This window comes from Lepidochelys kempii, chromosome 27, assembly GCF_965140265.1.
Source record: "Lepidochelys kempii isolate rLepKem1 chromosome 27, rLepKem1.hap2, whole genome shotgun sequence".
Lineage (NCBI taxonomy): Eukaryota > Metazoa > Chordata > Testudines > Cheloniidae > Lepidochelys > Lepidochelys kempii.
In genome coordinates, this window is record NC_133282.1 from 11,766,354 (window position 1) to 11,778,499 (window position 12,146).

General features: G+C 60.3%; 1 protein-coding gene across 10 annotated transcripts in view; it reads left to right on the plus strand.

Annotated features, from left to right (window-relative positions):
- Window positions 1-12,146, plus strand: part of HDAC5 (histone deacetylase 5) — a 108,377-nt gene that overhangs the window by 57,920 nt on the left and 38,311 nt on the right. For 7 of the 10 annotated variants that reach the window (XM_073325925.1, XM_073325930.1, XM_073325926.1 and 4 more), the window contains 5 exons: window positions 5,454-5,710; window positions 8,000-8,144; window positions 8,948-9,062; window positions 10,399-10,529; window positions 11,516-11,647. In XM_073325925.1, coding sequence (XP_073182026.1) covers window positions 5,454-5,710; window positions 8,000-8,144; window positions 8,948-9,062; window positions 10,399-10,529; window positions 11,516-11,647 — 780 coding nt within the window. Of the gene's footprint in view, window positions 1-4,157; window positions 4,348-5,453; window positions 5,711-7,999; window positions 8,145-8,947; window positions 9,063-10,398; window positions 10,530-11,515; window positions 11,648-12,146 lie in introns of those variants that run through there. The other 3 variants (XM_073325927.1, XM_073325928.1, XM_073325929.1) reach the window with 2 other exon arrangements.

A 12,146-nucleotide genomic window follows, 5' to 3' on the forward strand; every position in this document is an offset into this window, starting at 1 on the left:
AGGCCTAAAAGGCGTTTAGGTTCCTAACTTCCAGGGAATTCAGTGGGTCTTTTCAACGTTCGTGAGGACGGACTAGGGCAGGGGTTCTCAACCCAGGGGTGGGGGGTTGTGACCCCCTTCCCCTCCACGTATTGCTCAGTAAGCCCAGCTGGCTCCTTCCCCCGTGGGAGGGGAGAACGTGGGCCAGGTTCCCAGAATGGAAAAAGGGCTTTCAGAATGCAAAGGGGCAATTCGCTCTGGAGCCAGGCATACTACAGGCCCTGGGGCTGGGATCCTGGAGGCCTTTCAAACCCCAGTATAGGGCAGTCTTAAGAAGGCCTTGAAAAAGCCTCAGAGCGGTGGGCCTGATCCAGTATCTTTTACTCACGCAAGCCACCCCATTGACTTTAACCGGCATACTTTTCTGCATAAGGGCTGTGGTGTGTGCGATCCGTCCCCAGGACTCCTGGGTTCTATTCCTGGCTTGGGAGGAGGCTGTCATCCAGTCAGTAGAGCAACGCTGTGGAGAGCAGGGGAGAAAATAAGAACACAGGTTCAATATCGTCGGAGTTGCACGGGGCTGAGAATTGGAGCGCGTGGAGATGGGGATAGATCGGAGCTGCGTTTCACTAGTAGGGTACTTGTGTCCATAGCATTGGCGATCACAGATGAGAACAAAGTGTCAAACACTCTGGGTCAAATAGGATTGCCCTGCTTTTATAGATGGGAAAACTGAGGCATGACACAATGAGGAAAGTGACTTGCCCAAGGTCACGCGGCAAGGCAGTGACCTGACTGGGAATAGAATATAACTCTTCTGATATCCAGTGCGGTGTTTTAACGAAAAGGTCATGCCTTCCCCCAATATGTTGCACGCTATATATAGTCCGTCACGTATGTATAATAATATTTCATGCTGTCCCTCACTAACATAGGTCTGGGAGGGATTCCCTGGGTCTAGGAGCCCAGGCCCCTGTTACCTCACGGCAGCCCTGTCATATCCTCCTGTTCATACACATATCGAGGTCCGTCTTAATCCAGTTCGGTTGTTTGCTCCACTCCTGTTGGGAAGCTCTCCCTCCTCGGATGGTTATTCATTCATATTTGATAGTGCCGCCTAAGGGTATGTCTGCCCTGCATGCTAACCCCAGCTCTGACTCAGGTCTGAGCCCAACCCCTCCTCCCGTCCATGCACAAATCAGTCTGATTCAGGTCAGCAAGCACTCAGGATCCGGCTCCTAGGACCCTGCTAGAGGGGTAAGTCAGAGCCCAAGTCCTGCAGAGACTCAGGTCTAAGCCCTGTCAGTTTCCTGTGTGGACACAGCTCAAGCCACGGACCCGAGTCAGAAGGTCTGCACAGGGCCATGTGGACACGTTAGCACGGCTGAGAGACCCAGATTTACAATGCAGTGCGGATGCTCAAGGTGTGGGCTTTGAAATACCAAGTCCACGAGCCTGGGTCCCACAGACGTTGATTTCCAGTGCAGTGTAGATGTTCTCCGAAGGGCTCAGCTGTGATCAAGGCCCCGTTTTACTTACACACATTGAGCTCACAATCTCAATAGACAAAGAGCAGGAGGGGAAACTGAGGCACGGAGTGGTAAAGGGACTTGCTCACGGTCTCCCAGCAGGTCAGTGGCAGAGCTGGGAACAGCCTGGTGGCACCCATTGCTGTGTCGTAACTACAAGATGAGTTGTCTTCTCTCTGTTTTGCGCCGTGTCTGGATGTTGTTGCTAATGATCTGTCTTGCTGGGCTCCTTGGCGTCCCAGGCACAGACCCAGAACCCCCTGGTGCTAGGTGCTATACAAACAAGGAGAGTTAGGCACCTAAGTACCTTTGAGGATTGGGGCCTCAGTTCCCCGTGTGTAACATGGGCGATAATATTCCTATCTCTGAGCATCAACGCAGTAAAGCTTGTAAGGGGCTTAGACGCTATGGTAGTGGGGGCCATGCAGGTGCCATAGGGAGCAGTTGAATTGCTACATAACATATATGGGGCCTGATTCTCCCTCGCATGGCAGATTGTGCCATGAAACTGATCCCGACAGCGTGTTTGCAGCCCCTGGACACAAGCATAAATGATGGTGCAAGGTGGTAGATAATCAGGCCCTTGCCATCAAGACAGTCCCACTGCTTCACACCCAAATGATATGTATAAACAGACCCTAACGCAATTCTCCACCCCCTCCCCCCCACCCGCCAGGTTTATACAGATTTAATCTCTCTCATTTGCTGGGAGTGTTAGATCAAAAGCCCCGAGGCAGGGCCCACCTCCGCAGAGACGCTGGGACAAGAGGATAAACACTCTTGATTTGATGTCAAATTATTGAACTGAGCAGGGTCGTCTGTGTTTGTCGCTCGCCCTACGCACGGGCTTGTACCACGTCACCGCCGCGTCAGCAGCGTTGCCATGGCGAAGGAACACAAAGGTTCGGGTGTTGTGTGTGTCTGGGAGTTGGCGGGGGTGTTGTGTAATTCAGCAGACTGGAGCTGTTAATCACCGTGGGGAAGTGCAGGGGTTGTGTGTGGGGAGCTGGCTGAGCCTTGACCAGGCTTTCGCTACCAAACCGAGCTGTCTAGATGCGTCCCCTGATGGGCATTCTTGTCTCGGTGGTTGATTCTCCTGGGGTTGGCTGGCACCGCTCTCGGGCATTTCTAAAGTGCCCATCCTTGCAGTGCCCAGGCACCGGTCTGGTTTCCTCTCGCATCTTTCCTCTGCCTGCCCCTGATTATTAGCTGTATTGGAGTAGCGCCTGGGAGCTTCAGTTATGCTAGGCACCGTCCAGACACAGAATACAATGACAGTCCCTGCTCCAAAGGGCCACAATCCGAGGATAAGACCCAGGCCAACCGGTGGATTCAGACTGGGGAGATGACTGAAATGACCGGACCATACTGGCTGGGCTGAGGGGCAGTGGCCTCAGCTCCCAATCTGCCTAGCAGTTGCCATGTTTTTTGTAGCCCCCTGCCACAGCCGGGCAGAGCTGGAAGAGGGGATTTGAAACCCCTCGCTTCCTCTCCACCTGCGGGCTGTTACATTAGTACCATTCGTAGCAGGAAATATTGACGTGACGATAGCGCCCAAGTCAGGCTCGGGGCACTGTTGTGCCGGAGGGTCGCACGCCCGCGACTGTGTTCCCAGGCGGGGGGGGATTATTCCGGCTGGAAAGCGAAAATGTGACTCGCTCGTTCCGCCGTCTCTGCTTCGTTATTTCTCCGGCCGTCGCAGCGAGGGGATGCCTGGTTTGCGTGGCGCGTGGGGAACACTGGCACCAGGCAGAACGTCGCCCCTGGACATGCAGTTCACTTGCCAGGGCTGTCTGCCTTCCTCCAGGAGGGGGCTGCTGCTGTGGTTCGACAGGGATGCCAGAGAACTGGAGGTTCTCTCCCCAGCTCTGCCACTGACCTTGAGCAACGTGCCTCAGTTTCCCCACACCTGTGGAATTGGGTTAATGATACTGATCTACCTTCGGCTGTGAGCTCTTTGGGGTAGGTGCCTTCTTTTTGTTCTGTGTTTGTACAGCTCTTAGCCCCATGGGTGCCTGGTCCATGCCTGGGCTGGCTAGGCACTACCGTAATTTACCTAGTAGCAATAAAAATGTACAGCACCTAGCACGTTGGCTTTGTGGTTCGTGACTGGGGCGCCGTAGGTGCTATCACTATGCTCAGAAATAATACAGTACCTCATAGTGGGGGGCAGTGGAGGGGGTGTGAGACTTAACTCATTAACGTTCAGAAAATGCTTTGAGATCCTCACGGGGAAGGGACGGCGGGCAGCGATCTTCTCTCTCCTCTTTCCTTTTGTAGCCTCTTCCCCCTTCTGCCTTTCGCAGCCACGCTCACGTGCCAGCTCTCTTCGGGGCTGTCCTCCACCTCCCGCTTCCACCTCCCCACCCTGCTCACAACAGCTGCTGTGGGGCATTGTCTATATTTAGCCCTGTGTGTGTTGGTCCCCCCCGCCCCGCCATGTCATTACAAGAAACCTGCAGAAAGGGGATAATTTCCTGGAGAAACGCCTCTCGCTCCAGGAGAGGGGGCCTGTGCCGGATCTGTGCCTTTGCGGGTTAATGACCGCGCACATGGTTTTACGACAGACGGGGAGACAGTCAGAGGAGTGAGCGACTGAGTCACGCACAGCTCTCGACTCATTCACAGCTTGCCAAAGCCCTGGTGCCCGGCGCAGCCCTGCCAGCGGAGCCGACGGCGCACAAGGGGCTGCACGGTGGGTTACGGTGCCGTGGGCGATGACGGGAGTGTCCCGCTGAGCAGCGAGGCTGGAGGAGCTGGACTCTGGATCTGCTGAACCCCAAGGGTTGCAAGGGGATGGGGACTGGCATCCCATTCCTGCTGAGCCTCAAGGCTGCAGGTGGGGATGGGGAATATCCTTCCTCTCCTACCCTGGGCTCTGGCTAGGCCCCCCGCGCTGGGACCTGCATCCCAGACTTGGATCTCTGCCTTGGCAGTGGGGGACGGTGGCTTTTGCCTCCAGGAATCAGCTCTGCGCAGCCGATCTGGGAGCCTGTAGAAGTGACTCTGTGAGGATCCGGCCTGGAGCGCTGGCTACTTCCCGCTAACAAGTGTCTCCCCAGTGGGCATCGGATCCCACAGCGCACGTTGGCCGGTGCAGGGGGGAGTAAAGGGCTGGCCAAGAGGGGAAATGGTGCCCCCTCCAATGCCCTGCATTGTGTCCAGGGAGTGAGAGGTCACTGCATTCTGGTGGGTATGCAGCCTCTGCTGCCAGCAGCGAATGCCCCCTTGCCGGATCTCTGCCAGGAGCGAGGGGTCCGCAGGGGCTGACGGACACAACACTGGACACAGCCAGCCTGATCGACTGTTTGTTTAACCCTGATCCAACCCAGCCCCCAGGTTAGCCAGCGTGTGACACTCCTAGATGGGCTGAATGGACGGAGGCTCTGGGACTCCATTAACAGGGGGCCGTGTCCGGCCATGGGCAGACAGAGGGAGGGTGGGAACGGGAAATGCAGGAGTTTCCATGACCTGGATTGATTTGACTTGGCCCCATTCTCTAAAGCACCCTGGGACGCTGGGCCCACCGGGGCACCCCAGCTGTTCTTGGGGCGCCGGGCCCACTATGGTCCCCTGGCTGCTCCTGGGGTGCCGGGCCCCCCGGGGCCCCCCAGCTGCTCCTGGGGCACCGGGCCCACTATGGTCCCCCGGCTGCTCCTGGGGCGCCGGGCCCCCCGGCTGCTCCTGGGGCGCTGGGCCCCCCGGGTCCCCCCGGCTGCTCCTGGGGCGCCGGGCCCCCCGGCTGCTCCTGGGGCGCTGGGCCCCCCGGGTCCCCCCGGCTGCTCCTGGGGCGCCGGGCCCAGCGGGCAAGCAGGCGAGCAGAAAGGGGAACTCTCCATTGCTTTTCGCTGAGAGGGGGCGTCCTCTCGCCCTCCCCGCCAGCTGGTCCCCGGCGGGGGCGGGAGGGGGGCCGGTTCCCAAGGCCTGTCTCTGTCTGCTCCCCAGCGGTCGACGTGAAGCCGGCGCTGCCCGTGGCCATGCCGAACTCCTGCGGCGCCGGCGGCCCGGCGGCCCTGCGGCCGGAGGCCCGGGGCGGTGCGCCCAGCGTGGACCCCGCCCTGCGGGAGCAGCAGCTGCAGCAGGAGCTGCTGGCCCTGAAGCAGCAGCAGCAGTTGCAGAAGCAGCTGCTCTTCGCCGAGTTCCAGAAGCAGCATGAGCACCTGACGCGGCAGCACGAGGTCCAGCTGCAGAAGCACCTCAAGGTGAGGCGCCCGGCGGGGGCTGCCCCCGCCCCGCCCCCCGGAGGGCCTCTCCGAGCCCTGCCCAGCTCCGCCAGCCCGCGGGGCTCTCCCTGTCGGCACCGCCCCGCAGGCCCAGACCCTGTCCGCACTCAGCAGCTGAGCAGGCTTGAGCCTGGCTGGCGCCCGGAGGGGAGACCGGCCCGGCAGGAGGCTGCAGGAGTGGGTAGAAATGGCTGCCATGGCGCCCAGCCCCCTCGCCTGGGGGGGTCCACCGCTCTAAAGCGGCACAAAGCCTTCTGGGAGGAGTTAGTGACTCGAGAGGGGAAGGGCTGGCCTAGTGGGGTGGGGCCCAGCTCTTGCCAACCTATCCTGAGTTGGTGTCTCACGGTATCAGGCCCTCTTCTGAAAGCCCCAGCTCCCGGAGTCAGGTGAGGCCTGAGAATTGCGGCTTTCGTTTAAAAATACAAACAGTTCGAGCCCCACCCCCTGGGTTGCGGAGAGAAACGCGACCCTGAAAGGCTCCAAAAGCAGAAAAGGAATTAAAAAAGACAACCCCCCCCCATTATTATTTTTTTAAATCTCATCATTCGGGGTGGAGGGGCGTGGCTTCTGGGTGAGGTTTGAAAGCCTGGGGTTGGCCAGGTTGTTGTTACCATGGCACAAGGGGGCTCTGGTTTCAGCTGAGCTTCAGAGCCAAAGCTCTCTGATCATTGAAATCCTGTGGCCCTTTTCATGAGGACCCTGGCGTCCTGCCGCATTCTGATTGGGGGGAGAAAGGGGGTTGACTACACTTCACCAGCCCAAGATTCCTCTCTTGCTTTAGCTGCGGGCAGCGTTCCTCCTCATTTCCCATCCGAACCTGCTGTGGAACTGCTAGCACAGGGTGGCTGCCCCGTTCCACCCCAGAAGTGGCTGCATTGCAGTGGTGGGCAGAGGTTGCAATCCTGTGGGAGACCTTTGGAGGCTTCCAGAGGCACTACATAAATCAACCACTAATTATTATTGTTACTCATATCACCGTGGCATCTAGGAGGCCTAGTCATGGCTCAAGTTCCCACCGTGCTGGGCGCTGTACAAACAGAGTGCAAAAACGACAGTAATACACAATTGTCCTTCCTTTCCCCTGCGTAAAGGAGGGAGCTCTCCCCTATGGAGCACTGCAAGCTTCTATAGCTCCTTTCATCCTGAAGGATCCCAGATCGATCCCTTGACATGCAGCCACCTCTGGGGTGGTACCCCACCAGCACATAGCATGGCAATGCCAGGGGAAGGGGCAAGAGAATTTGAGACAAGGGCAACCCCCTGCTGCTCCCCGGCAGAGCCCACAGGAGCTTGCTTTACCGAGGTCTCGTCCAGACAGCCCGCATGCTGCATGGGGTGGAACGTACCGCAGCGGGCTGAGCGGCCGGGGCCGGCCCGTGGACTGTAGGTGCAGGGGGCCTGATTCTCTGCTCGTTCACCCCTGAAGCCAACACAGCTGCACTGGTGGGTAGGAGAGGCGTGTCCGGGTTTCAGACCGGAGGCTGAGAACCCAAAGCCCCCCCCCACCCACCGGCCTGTTATAGCCAAGGAAGGCAAGGAATGCAGGTGGGACAGACTGTGCAAATTTTCCCAGCATCCCTTGCTGGCTCCCTGCATTGCCTAGGGCTCGATGTCCCAGCCGTCCCTATTCCATCTCATTGCACCTTTGACCCCCCCCCCGCCCCGTGCTGGCGGTGCAGGCCTGGCTCTCGTCGGATGGGGGGGCTTCCATGCACGCTGCCCTGGTGGGGGGCGCTTTGCCAGCTCCTAGCAGGGCTGCTCTGAGCAGCTCCCTCTCCTCAAGGAGCCCGTGGGAGAGCCGGCCGAGTCCTGGGTTTAATCCTTGCTCGTGGCGGGATGCCTCCTTGCCCACCTCCAGTGCCCCCCCACCCCCAGCCTCTGAGCTGAAAGAAGCCCCATTGCACCAGCCACAGCCGGGCCTTCTGGGAACCACCCCCCCCCGGTCTCCCCTCCCTGCCAGCCCCGCGCCGTGGGCTGTGACTGGGCCCCGCAGGCAGGGGGTGTGTGCTTTTCTGACGGCAAGAGGGTGGGGCCCCTCCACGCTAACCTGGGTCCCCCGAACGAGGGTCTCCTCTGCCACCTGGGTTCACCCTCCCTCCCCCTCTCACCTGTCCCCCCTCCGGCTCTCACTTGGTCTGCCCCCACCTAGTCTCCCCCCCAGCTACCCCCCCCCGCTCTTCCCTGGTCTCATCCCCCCCGCTGCTGGCTTCTGCCCCCTCTGCCCGCCTGATCCCTGGCCCGCTAACCCGGCCCCCCTCTGCCTGGCAGCAGCAGCAGGAGATGCTGGCAGCGAAGCGGCGGCAGGAACTGGAGCAGCAGCGAAAGCGGGAGCAGCTGCGGCAGGAGGAGCTGGAGAAGCAGCGGCTGGAGCAGCAGCTCCTCATCCTCCGGAACAAGGAGAAGAGCAAAGAGAGTGAGGGCGGGGCGGGGGCGGGGGTAGGCGCTCGGCCCCCCCCCCCCCCTGCCCTGCGGAGCTTGGGCCCAGCTGGGGCAAAAGCTGGCCCGGGGGCCGTGGGGATCGAAAGCCTCCCGGCCTGTATTTTTGATCTGGCTGGGCTCCAGTTTTAACTTTGAGCGGTGATGCCTATGCCAGGAAGGCCCAGACTTGCCCCGCTGAGGGTGCCCCGTGGGCAGCTGGCCGGGAGCTCCAAGGGGAGTGGCCTGTTATTCCGACAGGGAGCAGATGGCAGCTTGCCCTCCTCTTTGGTAGGCAGGGGCGGCCCGGGGAGAGCGCAGATCCCAGCCATGCTCCGTCTGGATCCCGGCGGAGCTTTGCTTGCTGGGAGTGTGGCTCGAGAGACAGCATTGCATGCTGGGGGAAGTTGTCTCCCTCGGCCCTGGGGACACAGTATAGAGCTTTGCAGGGGGGCACGTGGCCCCCGGCAGGGGCCCAGTTTGCACGTGACCTGGAACCAGAAGTGCGGGAGGGGCCCCGGGTGAGGCCCACGCCCCTGAGACTCATGTCGGGTCTGGGCTGAGCGTTCGGTCCTGACCCGGGTCTAAATAAAAGACCCAAGCCCCTTGTCTGCCAGCCTTGGTGGGGATCTATTGGTGCGTCCCCGCTCAGCGCCCAAGTCCAGAGGTCACCCAGCCCAGGAAGCATTAGCCCGCGCTCAACGCCCGTGGGGCTCGGGGAATCCTTCTCCCCAGCCCTGCTCTGGTCAGCGCTTGGTCAGCCTGTGCCTTTCCCGTGGACCACGTCCTGTCTGTCTGCAGGTGCAATTGCCAGCACAGAAGTGAAGCTAAAGCTCCAGGAGTTCCTACTCAGCAAGTCAAAAGAGGTGACGGCAGGCAGCTTCAACCATTCCGTCCCACAGCACTCCAAATGCTGGTAGGTTGGCCGGCGGGCGTGGCAGAGCCAGAGAGGAGGAGCGGAGCGCTGGATGAACTGGCTGGGGCCTCTCAGAAGACTGAGATCCCGGACTCCTGGGTTCCGTGCTCTGCCTTGGGAGGGAGTGTGGTGCAGTGGTTAGAGCTGGGGGGGGGGGCGTCAGGACTCCTGGGTTCTCTCCTGTGCTGTGGTCTGGTGGGCCATGCAAGCCTGGGTTCGCAGTCCCTCTGTCTGCTAAGCCACGCGCCCCCCCCCCCTTGTTTCCGGCAGGGTATCTTTGTTGGAGCCCTGGGGTGGGTAGTGGGGTGTGTACAGCGTAACATCCCAATGGGAAGTCTCTGGGTGGCGTATGGATGCGCCAGCCTTCCCCAGGAGGCCAGGGCATCACTCAGGGACGTGTGCGGTTAACCCGAATCCAGTCAAACCAAAATGGCCCTGTTCTGGGTCCCAAGGAGGGACCCCGGCCCGGCGCCGAGGCTGGGAGGTGGCTGTGACGTCTCTCTTCGCCTCTGGCTTTAAAAATGGGCTGGCACACGTGGTGGCTAATTGCATCCCAGCGACCTACTCCACTTCCTGAGCCCAGGGATGCTTAGGGGATAAATCCACTTAACCGGCTAAAAACAGATCCCTGACGGGCCGTCCCCCTCCCCCGCACTTCCTCCCGCCTTACCAGTAACGTTTTGTGTTTTCACCAGGGTCCACGCACCTTGGCCGGGGATTGCTCAGAGACCCCGGGGATCCCACCGAAATTGTTACCCCCCCCCCTCCATGTACACATTTCTCCTGATCCTCTCCAGAGCTCTGCCAGGAGCTGTGCGTGCAGCCCTGGCCGGGGGGGATCCCGTCACAGCCCGATGGTCCCTCTGCCCTGGTTAGAACGTGGTTGGGTCTTGGAGCGGAGCCAGGACCTGTCCCACGTCGCAGCCTTGGCTGGAGCGAGTGCTTTCGGTCTAGACGCTGGTGCCCCGCTGCTCGGCCCGAGGATGTAGAACCCAGCGGAGGCAGGCCTCAGTCCCATCCGGACAGCTGCTTTTTATCCGCCCCGGGGAGGGGATCGGGTTGTCACTTAGGTCCCCCGCTCGAGTTGATGGGGCCTGAGTTACACTGTGTCACCTGGAGGGCATCCCCAGCTAGGCGGGGAGAGAGGGGTTGTGGGTAGGCTCAGATAGACCCGTCTCCCTGCATGGGTAGGACTGACGGGGGGCTGGATCAGAGTGAGTCTGCACTCAGGCTAGGGCACGGGGCAGCCTGTCTCTCTACGGCCAGTTGGGTGCACAGGTACCAGCTAACGGGGTGGGCCTCTCTAACAGCTTTGCTTCTTGGCCTGTCTCCGCAGGGGAGCCCATCATACCTCGTTGGACCAGAGTTCCCCTCCCCAGACAGGCAGCCCGGGAACACCACCCTCCTACAAACTACCCCTACTCGGCACATACGACAGCAGAGATGACTTTCCGCTCCGGAAAACCGGTCAGTGCCGCTGGAGGGGAAGGGAAACTTACAATCCGCCTCGGTGGGGCTGGCTGGCTGGATCAGGGGAACAGGAGCGGCTTTGCCTCCGGGCCACTGGTTCGAATCCAACCCAGGGCAGTAGCCGGCGGCAAAGGGTTGCCACCTGCTGGCTGTTTGGGAGCCTGAGTGAGATGAGCTGGGCAGGTCTCAGTCTAGTTCCCGCTGGGCAGGTGTCACAAAAATGTGTCTGGAGGGAGGTGGGGAGGATCTGTGGTTGTAGCTAGCACAGGTTCACCCTAGCATGGGGAGGGCTGTAATTATTAATATAGGACCTAATATTCACAAGAGCCCAGTTCTCATTTGGACACCAGAATCAGAGGCCAAATTTTCATCAGAGTCCAGCACCTTGTGAGCTGAGCATGTCTGGAAATCTGGCCCTGATACGGGGAGTGGAGCCCTGGCAAACCTGGCCCTGAGCTCTTTGCAAAGCCCCTAGGGTAGAACGTTAAGTGCTTTACGGACCAGACCCCCCGCCCCAGAGACCAAACAGCCATCAGAGGGCAGCAATTGGTGCTCACTACCGCCCCAGGCTGGATTTGACCCGCCCGCCCGGAGGCAAAGCTGCTTGAGTGCCCCGATCCAGTCCAAACAGCTGGTGTCTAGAAGGGGATGGCCTGCTGTTGTGGGTGGAACGGGCCCCTGAGGACTGAGGGGTGCAACGGACACCCTGGGGTCCCCCTGGGGAAAGGGTCAGCGTGACAGACAGAGCGGAAGGAAGGTTGTTCCGGGCTCTGGCAGGAATGTAGGATCCGGGGGAGAGTGAGCTGATGTCATTCACTCAGCCACAGCCCCTCTAGCTGAGAGCCGGCAGGAGGCTGCTAGAGCCACGGGCGCCGGGCACTGGCCAGGAGCTGCCAGCGAGGGGCTGGGAGGCAGTGGGAGACGGGCCTGGGGCAGCGAGTCAGGGTGGGACCGTTCATGGTGCTTTTCCTTTCCCCGTCCAGCCTCGGAACCCAACTTAAAAGTGCGCTCGCGGTTAAAACAGAAGGTGGCCGAGCGCAGGAGCAGCCCCCTGCTGCGGAGGAAAGACGGGACCGTCATCAGCACGTTCAAAAAGAGAGCCATCGAGATCACGGGTGAGCGACGCCTGCACGCCCAGGGGCCCGGCTGGCGGGCTGCCTGCGGGACAGACTCGCGGGGGCTGCCCGTCGGCGCACGGGAGCCTCTTGATCGTTCAACACGGTGCTTTGATTCTGATTAAACGGAAGTTGTGTCTGGTGTGGTCTAGAGAGGGGAGGGGGGACAGCGTTGTGCAGTGGATAAAGCACCTGGCTGGGAGCCCAGACTCCTGGGTTCTAACCCCAGCTGTGCCACTGATTTACCCTAGTGGTGAGTCACTTCCCCTGTCCATACCTCAGTTTCCCCATGTGGGGTGGGGGGAGGGATGCTGCTGCTGCCTCCCTTTGTAAAACACTTGGGGGTCGATGCCTGAAACCTGCTACAGTGTAGAAGCACTAGATACTCGTATCATTAATTGCTGGGCAGCATGGTCTCCAGCAGAACTGTTCCTCGGACACATGACAAACAGCCACCGTGATGAACAAGCCTTTGGGGATTGGGCGTGCTCACAGCTGT